General features: G+C 40.5%; 1 protein-coding gene across 1 annotated transcript in view; it reads left to right on the forward strand.

The window, feature by feature from the left end:
* The window catches only part of PLCE1 (phospholipase C epsilon 1), a 337,915-nt gene that overhangs the window by 288,746 nt on the left and 27,006 nt on the right, over positions 1-22,163 (forward strand). The window contains exons 22-26 of the mRNA XM_039230185.1: positions 4,940-5,069; positions 9,695-9,816; positions 10,737-10,854; positions 15,926-16,057; positions 18,850-19,140. Coding sequence (XP_039086116.1) covers positions 4,940-5,069; positions 9,695-9,816; positions 10,737-10,854; positions 15,926-16,057; positions 18,850-19,140 — 793 coding nt within the window. The remainder of the gene's footprint in view (positions 1-4,939; positions 5,070-9,694; positions 9,817-10,736; positions 10,855-15,925; positions 16,058-18,849; positions 19,141-22,163) is intronic.

Genomic DNA, 22,163 nt, shown 5'->3' on the forward strand with positions numbered 1-22,163 from the left:
GCCATCACCGCTCTTAACTTGGACTTCATACCTCAGTTCATGCAGCGTAGGACTGTTCTTGCTTTTAAGATTCTGTAGCGCACACTGGGCTTGTGTTGAGTTTGTGGAAAACAAAAAGAGTTCAGTGATTTTTACATGGACTGTTCCTTGGCTGGTCTCCCCATTTTTCCAGCTTGACAGTTGATTTTAATCTTTCATGGGCAGGAGTCTCACATTTATCTCTGTTAAATTTGCTCTTCTTGGTTTTGGCATGTCATCACAGTGTACAAGGTTCTTTGTGGATTTGGACTTTCTGATATCGAATGTATTTATTAGCAGTTTTTCAAATGGTGCCTTCTTTCCAAGTTGCCCTTGAGCCATATGACCAAGCAGAGAGCCCTGTGGTCCTTCTTACAGAACCTTTCTGGAGTTTAGGTGACTATTACTTCTGTCTAGTGCAGCCCATATTTCTCCAGAATCTGCTTCAGCTTCTTCATTTATAGACCAGAAAACTGAGTCCCATCCACTTATGTGGCTTTCTTACAGCCACCCAGCTCTTAATGGCAGAGCTAGGATTCAGATTCAGGTCTTTAGGAAAGACCATTTCAAAGGTAATATAGAAATCAGATTACATTGATAAGGATAATTGGGGCACTATTAAAACATAGATTCTTAGGTCCCAAATCTGCCCAACTAAATCAGAATTTAGTAATTCTGGGTAAAATTGGGTAATCTGGGTAATCTGTTTACTTAAAAATAATTCTTATCATCCTGGAAATTTGGAAACACAACTTATCTGTTATTTCCCACAAAGTGAGTTCCCTTATCCAAAAAGTCTAAAGAATTTAATGTCCTCGAGATTTGTTCTTAGTAAACCCATACTAACTCTTGCTAATCACCTCTTTATTTTCTGTGTTCTCACAACCAACAAATTAATAATCCATTCTGATTTTGTCAGCTAGCACCTTGATATTCCCCACTATATAATTTCCACAATTTGCTTCTTCCTCCTGTTGGAAAAACAGGACAGTGTAATCCCACTTCTAGTTTTCTAAGACCACTTCTAGCATCTATGATCTCCCAGGGAATACGGACAATCACACCTGAAAGGTCTTTCAGTCTGGTAGGTTGTGGGTCTGGACCAGGTGATTGGAGCTCACACAAGACCGGATGAGTGAGTGCCTAGAGTTCCAGTATGTTCAGACCAACCCCTGACTTACCTGGGTCATTGCCACACAAGGAACTCAGCTTTAGCAAGAGTGGATTGACTCAGAGCAAGGGGGAATTTCTGAAGTCTTCCATCTGCCTTAGACTCATGCTTAGGCTTTTAAGAAGACCCCCTAACTACATCCCACCAGATCCCCAGCTTTCTCACCTTGATCTCTCATGCTCTAACCTGCCAGACCTGAGCAATTCCCAATAGGTGACAGGGACTGTGCTAGATACCAGGGGACAGAGCAGAGTAAGAAATGACCCCACCTAGACCAGTGACCCAGTCTCCTCGTCTGATCCCTAGCTCCAACCACCTGACCTATATCTGAACTGTTTGTTTTTAATGTTTATTTATTTTTGGGAGAGAGAGAGAACAGGGGAGGAGCTGAAAGAGAGAGGGGTAGAGGATCTGAAACGGACTCTGCACTAACAGCAGGGAATCTGACGTGGGGCTTGAACTCATGAACCATGAGATAATGACCTAAGCTGAAGTCAGATGCTCTGCTGACTGAGCCACCTAGGCGCCCCTAAATTGTTTTATTCAAGGACTAAGATCCTGTTTTTCTGCCTCAGAGTAAGTTGGATATTGCAAAGAATAAGGATGTCAGCTCCTAGTTATCCTTTTGGACACATCTCCATACTTCCTGTGCTGGTGGAAGTGTTTAAGAATTTAAGGGATCTTGGCACACTGCTTTCTGATATTGCCTGGCCTGGGATCTTTGTGTGGCACCTCTCCTGTCACATGGTTCTCACACTTTTCCTCCAGCGGGTCTACCAGGCTGTTTGCATTATCATTCCCAGCCCTTTGGCTCTACCTTGAATGCTTGCTGCATCAAGGCCCTTCTCTCATCCGTGACAAATAGACTTGCTTTTGTGGCTCCCTTGTGCCTAGTAGCTTTCCCAAAGTTTTGAAGAACACCAATCCTATGAGACACGCTGAGAAAAGCGGAGGAAAAAAAAAATCCTGGTTAAAAAAGCGTGGGAAATGCTGTACTGGAGATCTTTGAAGAATCACGATGCCCTCTAGCATATTAAATGAAGGCAATGTGAAACCCTGTAGCAAGAATGTGTCTCAGTGTGTTAAAGTGCTGTTCCCAACCTTCCACTTTGTTTTGTGGTTACTGTAATTGTCAGTTTTTACCTAAAGTAATTAATACCCATGGAGCTAGTGTTCCATAAAACCCACTTTGAGAAATCCCAGCTGAAACAATGTTCAGTTGTCTAAAGTGGGCTATATTGTAAAATATTTTATGTGGATATAGACACAGCCTAAATTGTTTCTTCCTTATGTATACATTTTTATTATAAAAGTAATATAACCACATTTCAGAAAATTTAGGGAGTAGAGAATCATTTTATTTTAAAACATACATAATTCCAATGCCAAATACACCCTTATTACAGGGGTTCTTAACCTTGGTATTATATCAACAGACAGAAATCAAGGGTCCATGAATTTAGAAGAAAAAAAATTACATCTCCCTTTGCACTAAACTCTAGCTAAAATTTAGCATTTCCTCTGATAATAAACATAGGGAACAAACCACAGTAACGTTGGTAGTACTTAGGTCTTCATCAGAAATAGAAATTATACTGAGGACCTGGGGAAGGAGGAAGACTTAATTTTTACCTCAATCCCTTCTCTGCTCTTTGAATTTTGTACCAAATGCCTGTATTACCTTTCCAGGATAAATAAACTTTGTCATGTCCCTATTACATGGGGGAAGGAACATACTGAGATGTTATTAAGCATTGACATACATTTCTTTTTCAGATTACCTAGAAAGGACCCTGAGGAATGTAATATGATAGCTGGCAATTGTAAACAAATGAAGCTGTGGTTCTGAGCCAACTGGGGTGGGCTCTGGCTCTGAAAGGAATATAAAAATAAAAACAATAAACCTTTTTAAAAAAAGAAATAGAAATTATAGGGTTTTTTTAAATTAATTAATTTATTTTGAGAGAGAGAGCGCAAGTAGCAGAGAGAGAGAGGGAAAGAGGGAGAGAGAGGGGGAGAGAGAGAACCCCAAGCAGGCTCTGCACTGTCAGAGCAGAGCCCAACACAGGGCTCTAACTCACAAACTGTGAGATCATGACCTGAGCTGAAGTCAAACGCTTAACCAATTGAGCCACCCAGGGACCCTGAAATTATAGTTTTTGTATTACATCACAGTTGTTGCTAATATCTCCAAGAATTATTTATGCTAATCACTATTCCAAAAATGTTACTTGACTTACCATTATACATTTTTATCTATGTTACTAAACGTATATTCCTATACTGCAAATTTGTTTCTTTTAATTTGATACTGTATTCAACATTTTTTGGTAATCTTTTATATTTGGTTTTATGCATTTAAAATGTCTTTCTGAAAAGGCACCTGGATGACTCAGTTGGTTAAGCGTCCAACTCTTGATTTCCGCTCTCTCTCTGGGATTCTCTCTCTCCCAATTTCTTTACCTCTCTCCCCCACTCATGCTCTCTTTCTGTCTCTCAAAATAAAAATGAAAATAAATAAACTTTAAAACGTCATTCTGGGGGAGGGAAGTTTTCTGGACGGATCAGTCGGTTAAGCATCCAACTCTATCTCGGCTCAAGTCATGATCCCACAGTTCATAAGTTCAAGCCCTGCATCAGGCTCTGTGCTGGTAGCATGGAGTCTGCTTACGATTCTCTCTCTCTCTCTCTCTCTCTCTCAAAATAAATAAATAAACTTTGAAAAAATAGAATAAAGTATCATTCTGAGAAGGAATCCTACCTCAGCGAATGACCTAAGGGGTTTGTGCCACAACAACAGGTCAAGAGTCCTTGGTGTATTATGCATGTCATTTTATATAATTATAATCATTATCTATAGACAGAGATATATAGATATGAAACAAATGATATTGCATTGTATATATATTTACATTTATATTTATATTTATATACACAATTCTATATCCTGTTCAAATATATATCACAATTATTTTTTCAAGTCTAATTTTTTTCAAGTAGATACACCACCATAGTTTACTGATCTCATTCTTCTACTATTGGATTTTGTGTTGGTTTTTTATTTTTAATTCATGCAAGTATCTTTTCCTCCATTTCTGCTTATTTCCTGTGCTAAGTTCCCAGACCTATATTAACCTTGTGTCCTGTACAGTAACCTCACAGATGATTCAAATAGAAGTAAGACACATGATCTCCCTCATAGCATCAAGTTTCCAGAAGTTTCTGAGCCTACTTTGTTAATCTGATTGATGGTTCATATAAAGTCTCTTGGAAAAAACTTTATTTAAACACACAACTGTTTGTTCAGTCTCATTATCCATAGGGATTCTAATCTTTTTCTCCAGGTCAAAGGCTTTTAGATATTATTTTAAGGGAAAAAAATAGAATTAACAACAGTTTCTTAGCAGAGATTTGCTTTTCCAAGTCTGAGGGGCTGATTCACTACTTCATCATTTGGGAGAGACGGCAGTTCTCCAAAGCAGCAGGCTTGTCCTGGAGGGCTGCCCCGGGGACACATGATTCCTTGTGATTGTTTCTAAAAGCTCGTGGATTGTAGGGATGTTAACATTTGCCCAAGTATTGACATTGTACTTTAGGTGAATTCAGATTTTTTTTCTCTCTCTCAAATGAATCAAAATAGCTTAAGCCACTTTTTGTGGCTGTGACAAGCATTAAGTGGTCATTTTGAAGGCTATAAATGAAACCTCAGGAGCTTAGCATCTGCAGTCTTTAATTACTGATATCTTACAGGCTCATCAGTTAGCATCCATGCAAGCTCAGGCTTACAACGGTGGGAATGCCAACCCCCCACCGGCTAATAACGAAGAATGGGAGGATGAAGAGGACGAATATGATTATGACTATGAATCCCTGTCTGACGGTAAGAGAGACACAAACCTATGCTGTGTGCAGGGAAATGCCAGGATGATTTTCTGTTGTGAGTTTGTGTGTGTCTTTTTTTTTCTTACACCAAAAAATGAGTCTGGCATTCCATAGACCAGGAATAACAGATTGTTGTAATAACTGTCTAAGAATTTCTGAATCCCATGGCTCAGTGAGGAGGACCAAGGAAGGATGGGGATTCTCTTAGTCACGACTAAGCCATCATTCAAGGAAAGAAGAGGAGGGTGTGAGGAGCAACACAGGGGTCATTCCTGAGTGGGCTTCTGGAGGAAACGGTGGAATTGTAGCAGAGAGACCTCATTCTCACCCTTTCAGTTTCTGGTGCGGCTCATACTCTTGGCAGGCATTGTGGCCGCTGGCTGTTGTCGCTCCTCGCCACCTGCAGGGGGCAGCATCACAGTTCTGTGTTCCCCACTCCTTCCTCTCATGGCCTTCACTCCTGCTTTGTAAAGCGTATAAGGAAAAAAGCATTTCCCTTTTCCCTCTTCCTAGTTCTCACATTACTAAACCAACAAGATATTTCCTTCTTGCTCCACCAAAGGAACAAAACATAGGTGAAGGCTAATGGCATAATACAAAAAAGTCACATGAATGAAGTCACCCACAGATTATAGGTGAAGGATTCCTCTTATATGAGAATTCGTTTCAGGCATGTCTCATTTGTACCAAATTAATTATAGATTAAAAAATATTTTCTAGGGGTGCCTGGGTGGCTCAGTCAGTTGGGCCTCTGACTTCAGTTCAGGTCATGATCTCACGGTTCGTGGGTTGGAGCCTCGCATCAGGCTCTGTGCTGACAGCTAGCTCAGACCCTGGAGCCTGTTTCAGATTCTGTGTCTCCCTCTCTTTGACCTTCCCCTGCTCACACCGCCTCTCTCTACCTCAGAAATAAATAAGACATTAAAAAAATATTTTTTTAATATTTTCTAGGTTGATGGTAGACTGTTGCATTTTAGCAACTTGTGAAAAGCAATGTAATAATGAAAAAATGCCAAAGTTCCTACTTATATAAATAACATTATATATGTAGAATATATGACTTCTATGGAGGACAGTTGTTTTGTTCACAAGTAGATGTGCCCAGACCAGCAACCAATTGTCCCTGGCATTAAGACAGCCAACCTACCCTCCTCCAAATATCTGTTGCTTATGCTCCAGGATTGCCCCCTAAGGATATCTCATTCCATGAGCTTCCATCATGGCCAGCAGTTACAGCCCAGCCTGTTTTTGCCTCCCAAATACAATACTAGTCTATGTCTATTTAATATTTGTCCTACTAATAGTTGATCACTTCATACCATCAACTAAAAGCCAAATTTACTTGACTGAAATCCCATCAGTTAATGTGAGGGGCATATACTCTCATGGGGAGGTAGAAAGAGGGGGAAGATGAAAAGGAGTCAAAATGATTTCTTGTATCGTATTCTTGAATAGTTGTGGGAATATGAATATTCTTATATTGACTTATTCTTCCCCATGGATCTCTATTATAATTATGGTGATGTTGTCTCAGAAGAACAAATTTATTCATATGAGAAACGAAAACCACACGTTAGAAATCAACCAATCCAAATGTCAAATGCCCTGTGAGAGGTTAATTTGCTGGAAGATAAATTTACTCTTTATTATAAATTACTCCTATGTTTTTTTGTACTTTTTGGAACCAAAAAAAAAGACTTTTCCTTTACATATATAAAAATATATAAATATTTATAAATATGTTTTATATAATAAAAATATAAATCTATATATATTCCTTTATATATATATATACATATATTTTTTTAAGTTTATTTTGAGAGAGAGCACAAGCAGGGAAGGAGCAGAGAGAGAGTCAGGAGAAAATTCCCAGCAGTCTCTGCACTGCTAGCACAGAGCCTGACGTAGGGTGTAAACCCACGAAACTGACCTGAGATCATGACCTAAGCCAAAATCAAGAGTCAGATGCTCAATTGACTCAGCCACTCAGACTCTCCAGGAAAGGCTTTTCTTAATTATTAGTATTATTATAGGAATTTTTGATAAAACACATAACAAAATGATCTGTTATTTATTTATTTCAGTTAGGAGAAGAAAATTTATACGACTGAATTTCTAAGATAGTTTCATGCTTTGTTAAAACCTACATGTGCTGAGGTAGGATACAAGTGGAAAGGTGGCCCCACCAGGTTCTGCCTCAGTAAACTATGCGACACTGGGTCAATGTCCTATTTCCACTCTAGGCCTTAGGTACCACAGATATGTAACAAACAAGTTCTGTTCAGTATTGGGTGATGTTCTCCCTTCTTCTAGCACCAACATCTATGATCTATGAAGGCTACTGCCACCACCTGGGCATTTCCCATTTCATTCAAAAATTCCTCCAACTGGCAGATTCCCAAACTGGCCTTGTAGTTATGCCATGACTAGTTTAAGCTTGTCATGTTGAGGCTCTCCTATGCCACGGTTAAATGCCCTGTCCATCCTGCATTCTTGGTTGTAGCCTCACTCACCTCTGTACCTCATGCACTTGCCTCTACCATCTTCGCATCTTCCAGTTGAGATGAGGAGGCAGCGGAAACCTGTCTGCCTGCCGTGGAGCTTCAGATGGGGGCCTCAAATGTTTTTCAGCTTCTTGTAATGATGAGTCTCTTTGAGAAGGAGATTAGAAGCTGTGACCAGTCCTCTCAGAGAAATAAGTGTGCTCTCAAAATTCCACATACAGTTGTGGGAGTGTTGCCTTCAGAAGTGTCCCGTATGAAGAGCTCATCTGCAGAATTTGGGTGGCCCAGCTTATCTCTATGACAGCTCTGGTCCTCAGTTTTCATGTCTATAACATGAGAGAATTAGTCGAAAGCCTCTTTGGGCCATAAAAATGTGATGATTCCTAACCACAAAGTAATTCCAGAAGATCTAAAGGAAGTTACAAATGAGGCCCTTATGTTTCAGAAACTCCCGCTCTGCCTTTTGGCCAATAGGTCCTTCATGAATATTTATGTAATCAAATTTCATTAAATAAATATAGATTAATTTTCACCTGACCTTGCTGTTTATCTTGACTAGCTCTGAACAGGCCCTAGGGTACAGATTTGAATCTGCAACTTAATACAGACATTCTGTGATGGTGACTGCATGACTCTAACAAATTAATCCATTTCTATACATTTGACATAATGCATTATTGTGAAGGTTACAATAGTCAGGAACTGAAAATATGTAATGTGACTATTGCAGCATGATTAATATTAACAATGTTTGCCTTTTTTTTTATTGCTAGACCTTATATCCCTAACAGTCAAAATACTGAATCAAGAGATTTCTTGTTTCATTTGTCTTATAATCTAAGCTATTGTTATTTATGCTTTGCTTCATACCTTAGTTCAATTTATCTGGCTTTTTGTCTTAATTTTCCTTACTTTTATTCCCTTTCTGATTCTGTTTTTATATAGCAGATGTCCTTACCGCTTCTCCTGCTCCTAACAGTCAGGAAGGTAAAGCCATTTGAACTGGGCATTTTAACTGCATGAATGTTGGCTTTCTGTCTCCAATTTCTGAAGCCTGAATTAGCATGACATAGTGACACTGATATAAGTAAAAATGTAATAAAATGATTTATCTCGTTTACTTCTTGGCAGCCTGCATGGCCCTTATTTGGTATAAGAATATTTTGGTCTCAACATATATGGTCTGATGAGATAATGAACGTTGGGTGAGAAATGAGAGCTTTCTCATTTTTCATTTTTGAAAAAGGTTTTAGCATAATTGTCTAACACCTTTAAAGTCATTTTTTTCAATGTTTGTTTATTTTTGAGAGAGAGAGCACACGTCCAAGCGAGGGAGGGGCAGAGAGAGGGAGACAGAGGATCTGAGGGTTCTCAGCACAGAGCTCGATGAGAGGCTCAAACTCATGAACCATGAGATTATGACCTGAGCCAAAGTCGGACACTCAGCCGACTGAGCCACCCAGGAGCCCTTAAAGTCATTTTGAATAGAAATACCACAACAAGAGCAAAGTATAAAATTATACGTCATGTTTAGATATTTTTAGACATTTTTTAATTCCTATCCTCAAGAGTCTTGCTTAATAAATTCATAAACAATTATGGAAACTTTACTTCCTGATTAAGTAGAATTGTGAAAACTGCATTGCAAATAACACTATCATTTTCCCGCAGGTTTTGACATTTCTAGAGGTAAAAGAAGCTAATAGCTTATTTTAAAATGAGAGTGATTAACTCACGTATGCACCATCTAGAAGTGCATCCACCACTAAGTCCTCCCCTAACTTGTGCATCGAGAACTTCTGACACAGGGTGTCTTCCATAAGGTTTGCACAATCTTCATCGTCTTTATGGACATGAGGCTTCTCATTTAGGTGATGTCTGTATGGTACCAAAACTACTGGTAAACGAGTCCATTCAATTAAAAATAAACACATCATATACCAAATCTAACAAATTTTTTAAATTATACCCCAAGCCATCATCTTGGTAACAGAGTAGCCAGATCCTCAGTCTTAACAGATAAGCACCAAGTGGCTGGATATCTTTATAATGATGTCGACGTAGCCCTTAAGTGAAACATGTGGTTTTTGTTTGCTGAAGCCTGCCAACTTATTTTCAGATAACATTCTAGAGGACAGACCTGAAAATAAATCATGTAATGACAAGCTTCAGTTTGAGTATAATGAAGAAATCCCCAAGAGGATAAAGAAAGCAGATAACTCTGCTTGCAACAAAGGAAAGGTGGGTGAATGTCCTCTGTTAAGTTACACTTGGACCAGGGTGCTCTTGTCAGTATCAGGTATATTTCACTCCCTCCCTGTCCCCTCCCTTCACTTTTCCCCTCACTTTCTCTTAGATGCCAAAGCCCACACAGGGATGCTATGGGACACCCACCTGCCATTTTTAGAAGGTTAGTCACTGGTTCATCCAACCAATACCTGTGGAAGGTGTGCAGTGTGGCAGGAACTGAGATGACACTGGAGGTGCTTTAGTGATGGAGGCAAGTAGGTAAACAGTGCTTACAGATAAGTACAAAGACCAGTGATTACACTGTTATCAGAGCATCAGGGAGGATAATGTTAGAGAAGATTTGGCCAGGCAAACAAAATCAGGACATTTAGGCCAGGAGGACAGCCTGGTTACATTCAAGGAATTTCTAGAATTTTTAAAGAGTTTGGAATAATCAAGCAGATAAACAGGGCCCAGACTGTGAAGTGTCCACAGAGGAATGACGCAGAGAATAGAAATGTAAATGGGATACCCAGTCCCTGCCTTCCAGTGCCTTACACTATATAGACTCTGAGCAGATGTACAGACACAGCTGCAGGGACACTGTTGGAGAGCCAGATAATAAAGTGTGTCAGAAATTTGAGCCATAGAAGATGCATCCTCAGTCACCTGGTCATTCAACAAAAATGCATTGACTGTCCCACATTGAAGACACTGGACTATGCCCCAAGGGAAGAGAAGGAGGAGTAGAGTCATCGCCTACTCCCGGAAGGCTTTTACTCCAGGAAGGGTGTTAGGACCTGTATATGGAATGATACACAGCAATGTGAAATGCACTGATGACGTGCGAAAGGAACAGATAAAGCTTTGGGGATTCAGAGGTGGGTGGCATATACTTTCCATGTAAACTGGCATTATGTTTCCCTTGATAGGTTTATGACATGGAACTAGGAGAAGAATTTTATCTCCCTCAGAATAAAAAGGAAAGCAGACAGATTGCACCAGAGCTATCTGACCTTGTCATCTATTGCCAAGCGGTAAAATTTCCAGGTAAGAGTAGGCAGTATCTTCTATAACATTTAAAGATACCAAAAGATAAAAATATGCTGTTTATTTAATTGGACATTGTGAATGCTTTCAAAATAACTAAATTGTGTTACCAAATCATTGTTATACTACTTTCTAAATATTAGCTTTGATGTTGGTAAGGAAAATACCATAAAGTGTTTCTTTTACAGATATCATGTCTTTTCATAATAGTTAATGATAATAATACTCATGACATCTAATAGCTAAAATTTATTAAGCCCTTCAGTACCAGGAAGTGTGCTAAGTAGTTTATATATGTCGTGGTATTGACTTCATAATAATTCTGTGAGGTAGAGGGGTTTGTCCCCATTTTTAAATAAAACAAAATCTGAGAGATATGAAGTAATTGCCCCAAGGTTGCCAAGTGTATCAGTAAGACTCTTTTGTTTGAAAGTGGTAGAAATTGACTTAAGCAAAAAAGAAACTTACTGGCTCATGTATTAAAAAAATGAAGGGATATGCAAGTTTCAGGTACAGCTTGATCCGGGGCTTCTCTCTTCCTATTTCTCATTCTGCCTCCTCTGTGTTCCCTTTGTGCTTGCAAGGCAGCTGCAACACACTAGCACCACATGTTTCCAGATTAGCTTCAGTCTGAGAGTCTCTTCCAGAACTTTGAGCACCAGTTTCATTGCTTTCCTTCAAGCCCTCTGCCCATCCCTGAACCAGTCGGTCACTGTGGCCGAGGGAATGCAGTGCTCTGACAGTCTAGGTCCTATGGCACGTTGTTCATCTTTGAAGATGGGTAGTGAGGCTTCACTCAAACCACAAGGACCAAGGATGGGATTTCAGTGGGAGAAAGTTTCCCCAACTTGCCATTTCTAGAAGTACAGTGAACTTATGATGATAAATCGTGCCTCGCCCCACACACAAAATGTGCATTTCAGTTAATACATGGTAGAACTATGATTCTGAAGCCTGTCTATCTCCAAAGCCCTGCTCTTAACCATAGCACTACCCTGCTCCTCTGGCTAAGGTGTGCTTTCAGTGTGCTCACACTTGTGGGACACACAATTGGGGTATCAGGGGCTGCAGGGCAAACAGAAGAGTCTGTAAACATATGAAAGTCAGAAAAATCTGTCTCCCTATACTATGAAAAAAGGATCCCCTCATACAAAATTTCTAAGGACAGGAAAGCAGGTTGATTCATCTAAAATGTTAGGAAACGGAGTATACAAACTTTACTGGAGAGGAGAGTTAAAATATCAGTGTTGCCCATGAACACAGATCCCAGCCTCCAGAGGTGTATCTTAAGCCTCACTTCTCACACTGTCCTGCAAACAGGACAAAAGTATTAATTAGGCTATTAAAAAATTAGGTAAGGGGCACCTGGGTGGCTCAATCAGTTAAGTGTCAGACTCTTGATTTTGGCTCAGGTGAGATCGAGCCCTGAGTTGAGCTCAACACTTAGAGCTCCGAGCCTGCTTGCAATTCTCTCTCTCCTCTCTCTCTGCTCCTTCCCCACTCGCACTGTCTCTGTCTCTCAAAATAAATAAACTTAAAAAATATTAAATAATAGTGGTCTTTTCACACACATGGAAAAAATCACAGATAGAACTTTCTCAACTTTAAGTTTCCTCCCGTGTACTGTTCTTAAACTTGTGGCAACTGCTACTGCTTATCGGATAGCAAATTCTGTTAAGGAGAATGTGAATCCATAAGCAGCAAAGATTTCAAAGAAACGAAAGAACCTAGCTACTTCACTTTAGTTCACAGATCATGACTTTCCGTCACATAAGTACAACAGGATCTTATTTGCAGCTGGTGACGCTGTTCTCATGACAGGATAAAACTCCTTTCCTGTCAAGGACCCTCATGGCCTGCATGTCCTTTTTGACAGGAACAAGCGTGAGGACCACTCCATTCACCAGTCACACCCACATTCAAGAATCACTGCATCTCTTCCTCTTTGTAAAGTCGGCTGACACCACACCCAGACCATTCCACCGGCTTTATCTTTTCTTCTCAAGCACTGATTAAAGAGCACAAATCCCCAAAGATATTTGAGGTCACTGCGAAAGAAAGTTTCTGTAGCAGTAGAGAATTGTGGGAGAGCCAGAAGGTCATTGGGTCCAGCTTCTGACTTGAGGCACAGGCTAAGCGTGGGGTTATTTGGCTTATGTTTCACATTCCAAGAATGCTGTTTTTTTAGAAGTGTTTATATAGCACACATTCTTTTTATAGGTATACTACATTTAATTTTTTTTTTTAGTAAGTGAAGTTTCTTACATTTTTCTCTCCTCAAATTCATTTCCTTTCTCAAAATTAACAACATTGTGGGGCGCCTGGGTGGCTCAGTCAGTTAAGCGTCCAACTTCCGCTTAGGTCATGATCTCGCGGTTTGTGGGTTCGAGACCCGCGTCGGGCTCTATGCTGACTGCCAGCTCAGAGCCTGAAGCCTGTTTCAGAGTCTGTGACTCCCTCTCTCTCTGACCCTCCCCTGCTCACGCTGTTTCTCTCTCTCCTAGAAATAAATAAAACATTAAAAAAAATTTAAAAAAAAAAACACAAAATTAACAACACTGTGTTGCCAGAATCATTGTTATAATAGCTTCTCAATATTTACTGGCGTTATGATTTATTTCAATGCTCATGGGGGAAATACCACAAAATGTCTATTTTGTTACATTATTGTTTGCTTTTGCTACATTATCAATTTCAATGCATCTCACCTTCACCAAGTCCCTTCCAAGGAGCCATATGCAAACAAATCCTCAGAGCAGTGAGGCACCACAAAGGTCACGTGGTGTAACCTTCCATGAAGTAAATTAATTTCCCCAAGATCATGAACCTGCTGGGGTGCCTGGGTGGCTCAGTCAGTTAGGTGTCCAACTTCAGCTCAGGTCATGATCTCACGGTTTGTGGGTTCAAGCCTCGTGTCAGGCTCTGTGCTGACAGCCAGCTCAGAGCCTGAAGCCTATTTCAGATTCTGTATCTCCCTCTCTCTCTCTGACCTCCCCTGCTCATGTTGTCTCTCTCTTTCTCACAGAAATAAATAAAACATTTAAAAAGAGAGAGAGAGAGAGAGATCATGAACCTGCTTCAGTAGCAGGGCAGGACTGAATTCTGTCACCATGACTGGGACAGTCACATAATTTCTCTGCACTTCCAATTCCTTATCTGTAAAAAAAAAAAAAGGCTTCTCAGTCCTCACTTGCAGGATGGTGGTAAAAATCAGTAAAGTATATAATGGGATTAGCACACTATCCAGCAAAGAACTGGCTTTCTGGAAGAAGTTGTTGTCATTGTCATTGGAAATGGGCCAATGGGACAGGAGAAGGCTCTTTGTTGCTCTATCACTTAGCTCTCTGGGGCTCCCCAGATTCTTTCTCTTTTCTTGATCACCCAGCCCCAGTTTTCTTGCTTCCTCACCCCAAGAGAACAATCAGGCCCTTCAGTATGTGCCAGGATGTGTACAAAAACCCCAGAATGAACAGGCCTCTCGCTCTAGGACCACCCCCCCAGAATTGGTTATACTTGGGAGAATACCAAAGTGTCATGTTCTATTATGATGCAGAGGGCAAAATTACACATTTTAAGATGAAGCATGAGAACCTCCTAGTCCAAGTTTGTGTTGCATCTTTGTGGTTACAGATACTTAAGAGAAAACAAAATTTAGAAGCCCCACAGCTGCTATGAACTGAGCACTTTCTCTGACCAACACACTCTACTAAGTATGTATATATCATGATCTTATTCAACCCTAACCCTGACCCTTTTACAGATGAGGATGGAGTGATGTAAAGAAGTTATGAGGATGCACAATTTGTGTGAGCTTTCAACCCCAAAGTCTGTGCTCTTCTTCTTTTTTTTAATGTTTTATTTATTTCCGAGAGAGAGACAGCGTGAGCAGGGCAGGGTCAGAGAGGGAGATACAGAATTGAAACATGCTCCAGGCTCTGAACTAGCTGTCAGTACAATGCCCAGTGCAGGGCTCAAACTCACAAACCACGAGATCCTGACCTGAGCTGAAGTCAGACACTTAACCGACTGAGCTGGCTTAGTGTATAAATAAATAATAAAATATATATTAAAATATTTATTTATTTATTTATTTATTTATTTCTGAGAGAGAGACAGACAGCGTGAGCAGGGGAGGGTCAGAGAGAGAGGGAGATACAGAATCTGAAATAAGCTCCAGGCTCTGAGCTGGCAGTCAGCATAGAGCCCAACGCAGGGTTCAAGCCCTGAACCGTGAGATCATGGTTGAACGCTTAACCAACTGAGCCACCCAGGCACCCCGTCTGCGCTCTTCTTAAGGACTACCTTATCCTGTCTCCTCTGATGATGTTCTTGGAAGGTATATTTTCATCTCAAAGAGGACCTCCTGAATGCTGCTACAGCTGAAGGAATGGTTTGGAGGCAACTCTGGCTTCATTGGTGCTTTTAAATGACTCTTCCTGTACTGCAGCATGGTGTGCACTCATTTCCTCATTCAGCAAATATCTATTAAGTTCCTGCTGCACACCAGGCACTGTGCCAGGCAGGAAGGGCTGGGAATGAGAAAGAGAAGCCAGGAAACATCATTATCATCCTAATATATTTCCCATCAAACCCTCAGATTAACCTTGTGAGCGAGCTCCTTTCATCACACCCATTTTGTAGATGAGGAAACTGAGGAACAGAGAAGGTAGATGTTTAGGCAACCTCATACTGGCAGGAATTGAACCTAGAACTGAAGCCCCTGCTTTTAACCAGCCTTTCATCTCTCCAGGTTGAGTAATTAGGTTCTGATAAATATTGACTGGAGTGCTTTCTGTTCATGTAGCTTTTCAAAATCTTTCCAGTACATACCCAAGTGGGTCTGTGTGGGATTTTGTGAGGATCATGCAGTTCTGGTCACATTTGCCTACAGAGAGAAAAGCTTTGCTACCATTCCCTGCTCTTATTAACTGCACTAAAAATGCTAGCAGGTCTCCTGTCCTGGGGCTGCCAGGGAGTAGTAGGACTTTGAAATAAACAGTAACAGGGATGGAAAATGTTGAGTTCCTTGCTTGTAGTTTTTGGCTTATTTATTTTCATTTTATGGGAACAGGCCTGTCAACTCTAAATGCATCTGGCTCTAGCAGAGGAAAAGAAAGGAAAAGCAGGAAGTCCATTTTTGGCAACAATCCGGGCAGAATGAGCCCTGGGGAGACAGCATCATTTAACAAAGCATCTGGAAAAAGTAAAGTCACCTTCTTATAATATTTTGGCCTGATTCTGCATGCCGGATGATTCTGATATTTGACCGTCAAAGCACTTCCCTTGAACTTTTAATTTCTTTTTTTTTTATTTTCATGAATGTTTATGTTAAGTGTTTGGTTAAGTGTAGTACCAATATATTTAAAATTATGAATTTCACTCTTAACTTCGTAAAAAATAATGTTTCATTAAAGACGTTCTAACAGTGTTTGCCTCAAAAGTAAAAATTGGAGCCATCTTGGAACATTCTAGTTGTTCTTGGAACTGGCCTCTTTATCCTTATAATATAACTCCAGAAGATATATCCATTTTATTTCTAATTACTTTTTACTATAAAAGTTATAAATTCTCATAGTTAAAAACTCAAACAGTTCAGAGCATTATTAAAATTCCTTTCCACTCTCAATGTCCCAGTTCTACTCCCCAGAGGTAATCACTGTTAAGTTTATTGTGTTTTGTTCAAGAAAAATAAGACTCTTTTTAAGATAATCCAAACGGGATATAACTGAACATACTTGGATAACTATTTTTTTTTTCTTGAGGTAAAATTTGTATATAACATTATATTAGTTTCAGGTGTATAACATAGTAATTCAATCTTTAATATACACGGCAAATTGATCCCAACAATAAATCTAGTTACCATCCATCACCATACACTTAACCCCCTTCACCCATTTCACCAGCCCCCAATCCCCTTCCCCTCTGATAACTAGCAATCAGTTCTCTGTATCTGGGAGCTTTCTTTGTTTTATGCATTTGTTTTGTTTTGTTATATTCCATGTGTAAGTGAAATCATGTGGTATTTGTCTTTCTCTGACTTATTTCAGTAAGCATTATCATACCTTCAAAATCTATCCATGTTGTTACAAATGGCAGGATTTCCTTAATTTTTATGGCTGAGTAGTATTCCATTATATATATATACACCATGTTTTCTTATCTATTCATCCTTCAATAGACATTTAGGTTATTTCTGTATCTTGGCTATTGTAAATAATGGTGCAGTGAACATTGGGGTATATATATCTTTTTGAATTACTGTTTTTATTTTCTTCAGATAAATACCCAGAAGTAGCATAGCTGGATCATATGGTATTTCTATCTTTAATTTTTTGAGGAAGTTCCATACTGTTTTCCAAAGTGGCTGCACCAGTTTACCTTCCCACTAACAGTACACGAGGGTTCCCTTTCTCCACTGTTTACTCTCCCACTGTTGTTATTTCTTGTCTTTTTGATACTAGCCATTCTGACAGATGTGAGGTAGTATCTTGCTGTGGTTTGGATTTGTATTTCCCTGGTGATTACTGACATTGCTCATCTCATGTGCTTGTTGGCCATCTATAGGTCTTCTTTGGAAAAATGTCTGCTTAAATCCTCTGCCCATTTGTTAATGAAATTGTTTCTTTAGCTTTTGCGTTTTTGAGTTCTATATACACTTTAGGTATAATACATTTAGTTATTTGGATACATGATTTGCAAATATTTCCTCCAATTCAGTAGGTTGCCTTTTCTTTTTATTGATGGTTTCCTTTCCTGTGCAGAAGCACTTCAGTTTGATGTAGTCCCACTTGTTTACCTCTCCTTTTGTTGCCTTTAATTCTGGAGTCAGATCCAAGATTTCAACACCACAACTAATGTCAGGAAGCTCAGTGCCTTTGTTTTCTTTTAAGAGTTGTGTGGTTTCCATGCTTACATTCAAGTCTTTAATCCATTTCAAGTTAATTTTCTGTATATGGTGTAAGACAATAGTCTAGTTTCATTCTTTTGCATGTGGCCATCCAGTTTTCCCACCACCATTTATTGAAGAAATGATCCCTTACCTATTGTGTATTCTTGGCTCCTTTGTCATAAATTAATTGACCATGTATATGTGAGTTTATTTCTGGGCTCTCTATTCTGCTCCATTGATCTATGTGTTTTTATGCCAGCAGCATATTGTTTTGATTACTATAACTTTGTAGCATAGTTTAAAATCAGGGAGACTCGGGGCGCCTGAGTGGCTTAGTCGGTTAAGCGTCCGACTTTCACTTAGGTCATGATCTTGTGGTTCGTGGGTTCGAGCCCCGCATCGGGCTCTGTGCTGACTGCCAGCTCAGAGCCTGGAGCCTATTTCGGAGTCTGTATCTCCCTCTCTCTCTGACCCTCCCCTGCTCATGCTGTCTCTCTCTCTCTCTCTCCTAGAAATAAATTTAAAAAAAATTTTTAAATAAATAAATAAATAAATAAAATCAGGGAGACTTGTATAACTTTTATACTTGCTGCAGCTTTCTTCATGGCTTTCTATACAGGTATCTAACTTATTGTCCTTAGTGCCTCTGTGGTATTCCATTATGTGGACATACTGTCTTTTATTTAATGACTACCTCACTTGTAGAACATTTCGGTTGCTTCCTGGATTGTGGCAGTGGTGGTAATGGTGGTGGTTTTGGAGTTTTCAGCTTTTGATTTGTTATTTAAAAAAAAACAACAATGCTAGAGTGAACACCCTTGCACACATTGCATCTTTGTGCAAATTTATCCACAGAATAGATGAGGTACACAGGCAAGGGCTTTCAGGCTTTTGATTTAAATTGGTGTGGCCATAGTCATCTTAAAACTCAATAGTTCTGATTTTGTTTCAAGGTTGTAGACTAACTCACAAGGAACAGGCAAGATGTGTTCTGATATGTTATGTGTTATGATTGCCTACTGGGATGTTATTCAGGTTTATCTTTCTAAAATATTTAAAGTTTTCTGCACTAATCTGAGGCTAATCTTTTGGGGGGGGTTTAGGTTCCTGTGAAGGAATGCGACAGGCCTGGGAGGAATCTTCTTCCCCCCTCAACCCAACCACATCCCTCAGCGCTATCATTAGAACTCCCAAATGTTACCATATCTCATCGCTGAATGAAAATGCCGCCAAACGTCTGTGTCGCAGGTATTCTCAGAAACTGATCCAGCACACGGCCTGTCAGCTGCTGAGGACCTACCCGGCTGCCACTCGCATTGACTCCTCCAACCCCAACCCCCTCATGTTCTGGCTCCATGGAATACAGCTTGTGGCACTCAACTACCAGACTGATGGTAATGGGCCAGCTTCACCCGGAAGGGTGCCTCCCCACCTCTCTCCTCTGCCTCTTCTAAGTAAATATAGTTCAGCAAACAAGATTGTTTAAAGAGGCAGGGCTCCAGACTGGGGCATACCAGATGTGAGGGTTAAAGTACAGATGACCAAAAACAGAAGTGAATTTGATACAAAATTGTGCCCTTGATGTTTTGATTAAGGCAACAGATAAAGGGACGCCCAAATGGCTGAGTCGGTTAAGTGTCCCACCCTTAATTTCAGCTCTAATCGTGATCTCACAGTTTGTGAGTTCAAGCCCGAAGTCGGGCTCTGCACTGACAGCGTGGAGCCTGCTTGTGATTCTCTCTCTCCCTCCATTCTGCCCTCCTCCATTCATTTTTTTCTTTCTCTCTCTCTCTCAAAATAAGTAAACTTAGAAAAAAAAGACAATAGATAAGGACGATGAGGGGACCCCTATTGGTGTTCTGTTCCTGTCCCTCCTTTTTTTTCAAAAGTTTTAAAGTTTATTTATTTTGAGAGAGGCAGAGACAGCATGAGTGGGGGAGAGGAAGAGAGACAGGGAGAAGACAGAGAATCCCAAGGAGGCTCCACACTGTCATTGCAGAGCCCAACGTGGGGCTCGAACTCATGAAACCATGAGATCATGACCTGGGCAGAAACCCAGCGCTGGATGCTTAACTTATTGAGCCACCCAGGCGCCCCCCACCCCATTTTTAAAGCACTTTTTAAACTTATGACTGCTCTTGACAGTTTGTTTTTAAAGATCTTTGGGGCAGAGATTTCCTAACACCCCTTAGTAAGTTCTCTTGCTAAGCTCTTATTCTTGCAGGTCAAAAGTAGTGTAGTTCCAAACACTTTGCAAGTTAAAAGCATTTAGCCTCTTCTCTTCCCTTTGAGATTGAAATGAGGAATAATGGCCAGTATCCTGGGTGTGGCTACCACAGGGAAAACAAGTCCGTGAACCACCTGATCAGAGAGTGGTGTGTGTGTCTCCACTGTGCATGAGACTCATAACGGTGACTGAGGAGGCCTGAAGCTCCAGGCAGCAGCTGCCATTTATGGCAGGCTCACTGCGTACCAGCCACCGTGCTGCATTCTTGACCCCTATTTTCTCATTTAATCTCTGCCACAACCCTAAGGGGCGGGTCCCTTTATGATCTCCATTTCCCAGATGAGCAAACCAAGGCACAGAGCGGTTAGTTTGCTCAAGGTTACAGAATGACTAATAATAATAGATTCAAGGACTCTGGAAGTTCAGAGGGTAAAGTGTTTTGTTTCTACTTGGTTATGGGGGAAGGAAGGGAGCTGCCAAACACAAAGAAAAAATAGAGGAAGAATGTTTCCTAGAAGCTCATTAGAAAACTAGTCTTTCCTTTGAGCGACCTTCTTGTTCCTTTCCTGTGCACTGAGTCAGATCTCAGCTAGCTGTGCTGACCCATCAACCAAAGCATAGCCTTTTCACCAACCAAGGTTAAACCCCAGCCTTAGCTCTGGGACCACCTAGCAATCTGGCACGGGCACCAGTAATGTCTACTTGTGGCTGACCCTGGAGACGAATGGTCAGAGACATCAGTCATATTTTGTGCCCTTTAATATTTGTTTGTTTCAATTGATATTAAGTAAGTCGGTGTAAGTGAAATACCATACCAAACACAGTGCCTGGCATGTAGAAAGCATTCCATGAACATTAACCATCGTAAGTGTTTTTTGATAAGTTATGAAAACAGTATGATTTGGACTCACAAGTGGAAATAATAATGAAATATTTACAGAGTTGTAAAAATTTCTCTTCAATCTGTCCCAAGTGGCTTGTGGGTTCACATCTCTGGCCCTGTCCTTAGCCCTGTGTCCACTGGTCCCCTCGGTTATTGTGATACGGAAATATTTTAAGTAAACTGAAATAACTAGCAAAGTGGTTTCTCAAGGAAATGAAAATGCATTTAGTTTGGGATGTGTCCTTCCTCCCGAGGCGCCAAGGCTGCCACAGACATACTGGCTCCACTGACGGCAAAGGGAGCCATGGCTGAGGGGGATGAGGGAATCGCCCCTCCTTGACCCACCTTGTACTCTGAAACACACACAGAGGCTGCAGGTGGGTCTCCACTCACCCTTGAAGGTTTATCCTCTCTCCCAAATCAAGCCAGAGAGCACGTTCATGCTTACCCGCTCAGAGGAGGCAGGTGGCTGCATTGTGTGGTCTACCCTCAAGTTTCTCTGCAAAACCTTCCAACTCCCAGGAGGGAGCACTGCCACATATCCTCTCTTAAGTCAATACAGCGAGAAGTGATTAAACATCTCCCCACACTGCACAATGCACAAGCTACGTGCAGTTTCGGTGTATTTATCTGTAAAAATGGTCTCCATTTACTCAAACTGGGGGTAGATCCAGGCCAATATCCTGCACACATTAGGTGCTCAATAAAGGCATGCTGCATTGAGCTGAAACAGATTGTCCTTATCAACCCCACAGCAATCTGAACTTATGGTTTGTGATTTTCAGTCCAGATCTCTTCTAGGTACTTCTCTGTGAATTGCAAGTCCAAAAAGATAAGAGTCAACAGTAGAATTATTATTTTTTAATTTTTAAAAGAATTTCTAGGTTAGGGAGTCCTTGATTTTCCATGAAATGTCCCAACCAAATAACAAAACCCTCTCCTGGTGTGTCTCTAGCCTCCAGATATGTTCTATGGATCACCTACCTTACCACTTCCTGAATTTCAGGGAACCCTAATGCCCCAAAGGGTGTCCGTGCACTGAGGGTGATCTCTTCCCCGGATTTCTTTCTTTTTTTTTTTTTTTTTAGGTTATTTATATATGTATTTATTTTGAGAGAGGAGAGAGTGAGAGTGAGCAGAGGAGAGGCAGAGAGAGAATGAGAGAGAAAATCCCAAGCAGGCTCTGCCCTGTTCAGCACAAAGCCCTATGTGGAGCTTAGTTGCACGAACCATGAGATCATGACTTGAGCTGAGATCAAGAATCAGATTTCTAACCAACTGAGCCACCCAGGTGCCCCTCTTCCCAA

Source organism: Hyaena hyaena, unplaced genomic scaffold, assembly GCF_003009895.1.
Source record: "Hyaena hyaena isolate Hyena2069 unplaced genomic scaffold, ASM300989v1 scaffold_44, whole genome shotgun sequence".
Taxonomy (NCBI): domain Eukaryota; kingdom Metazoa; phylum Chordata; class Mammalia; order Carnivora; family Hyaenidae; genus Hyaena; species Hyaena hyaena.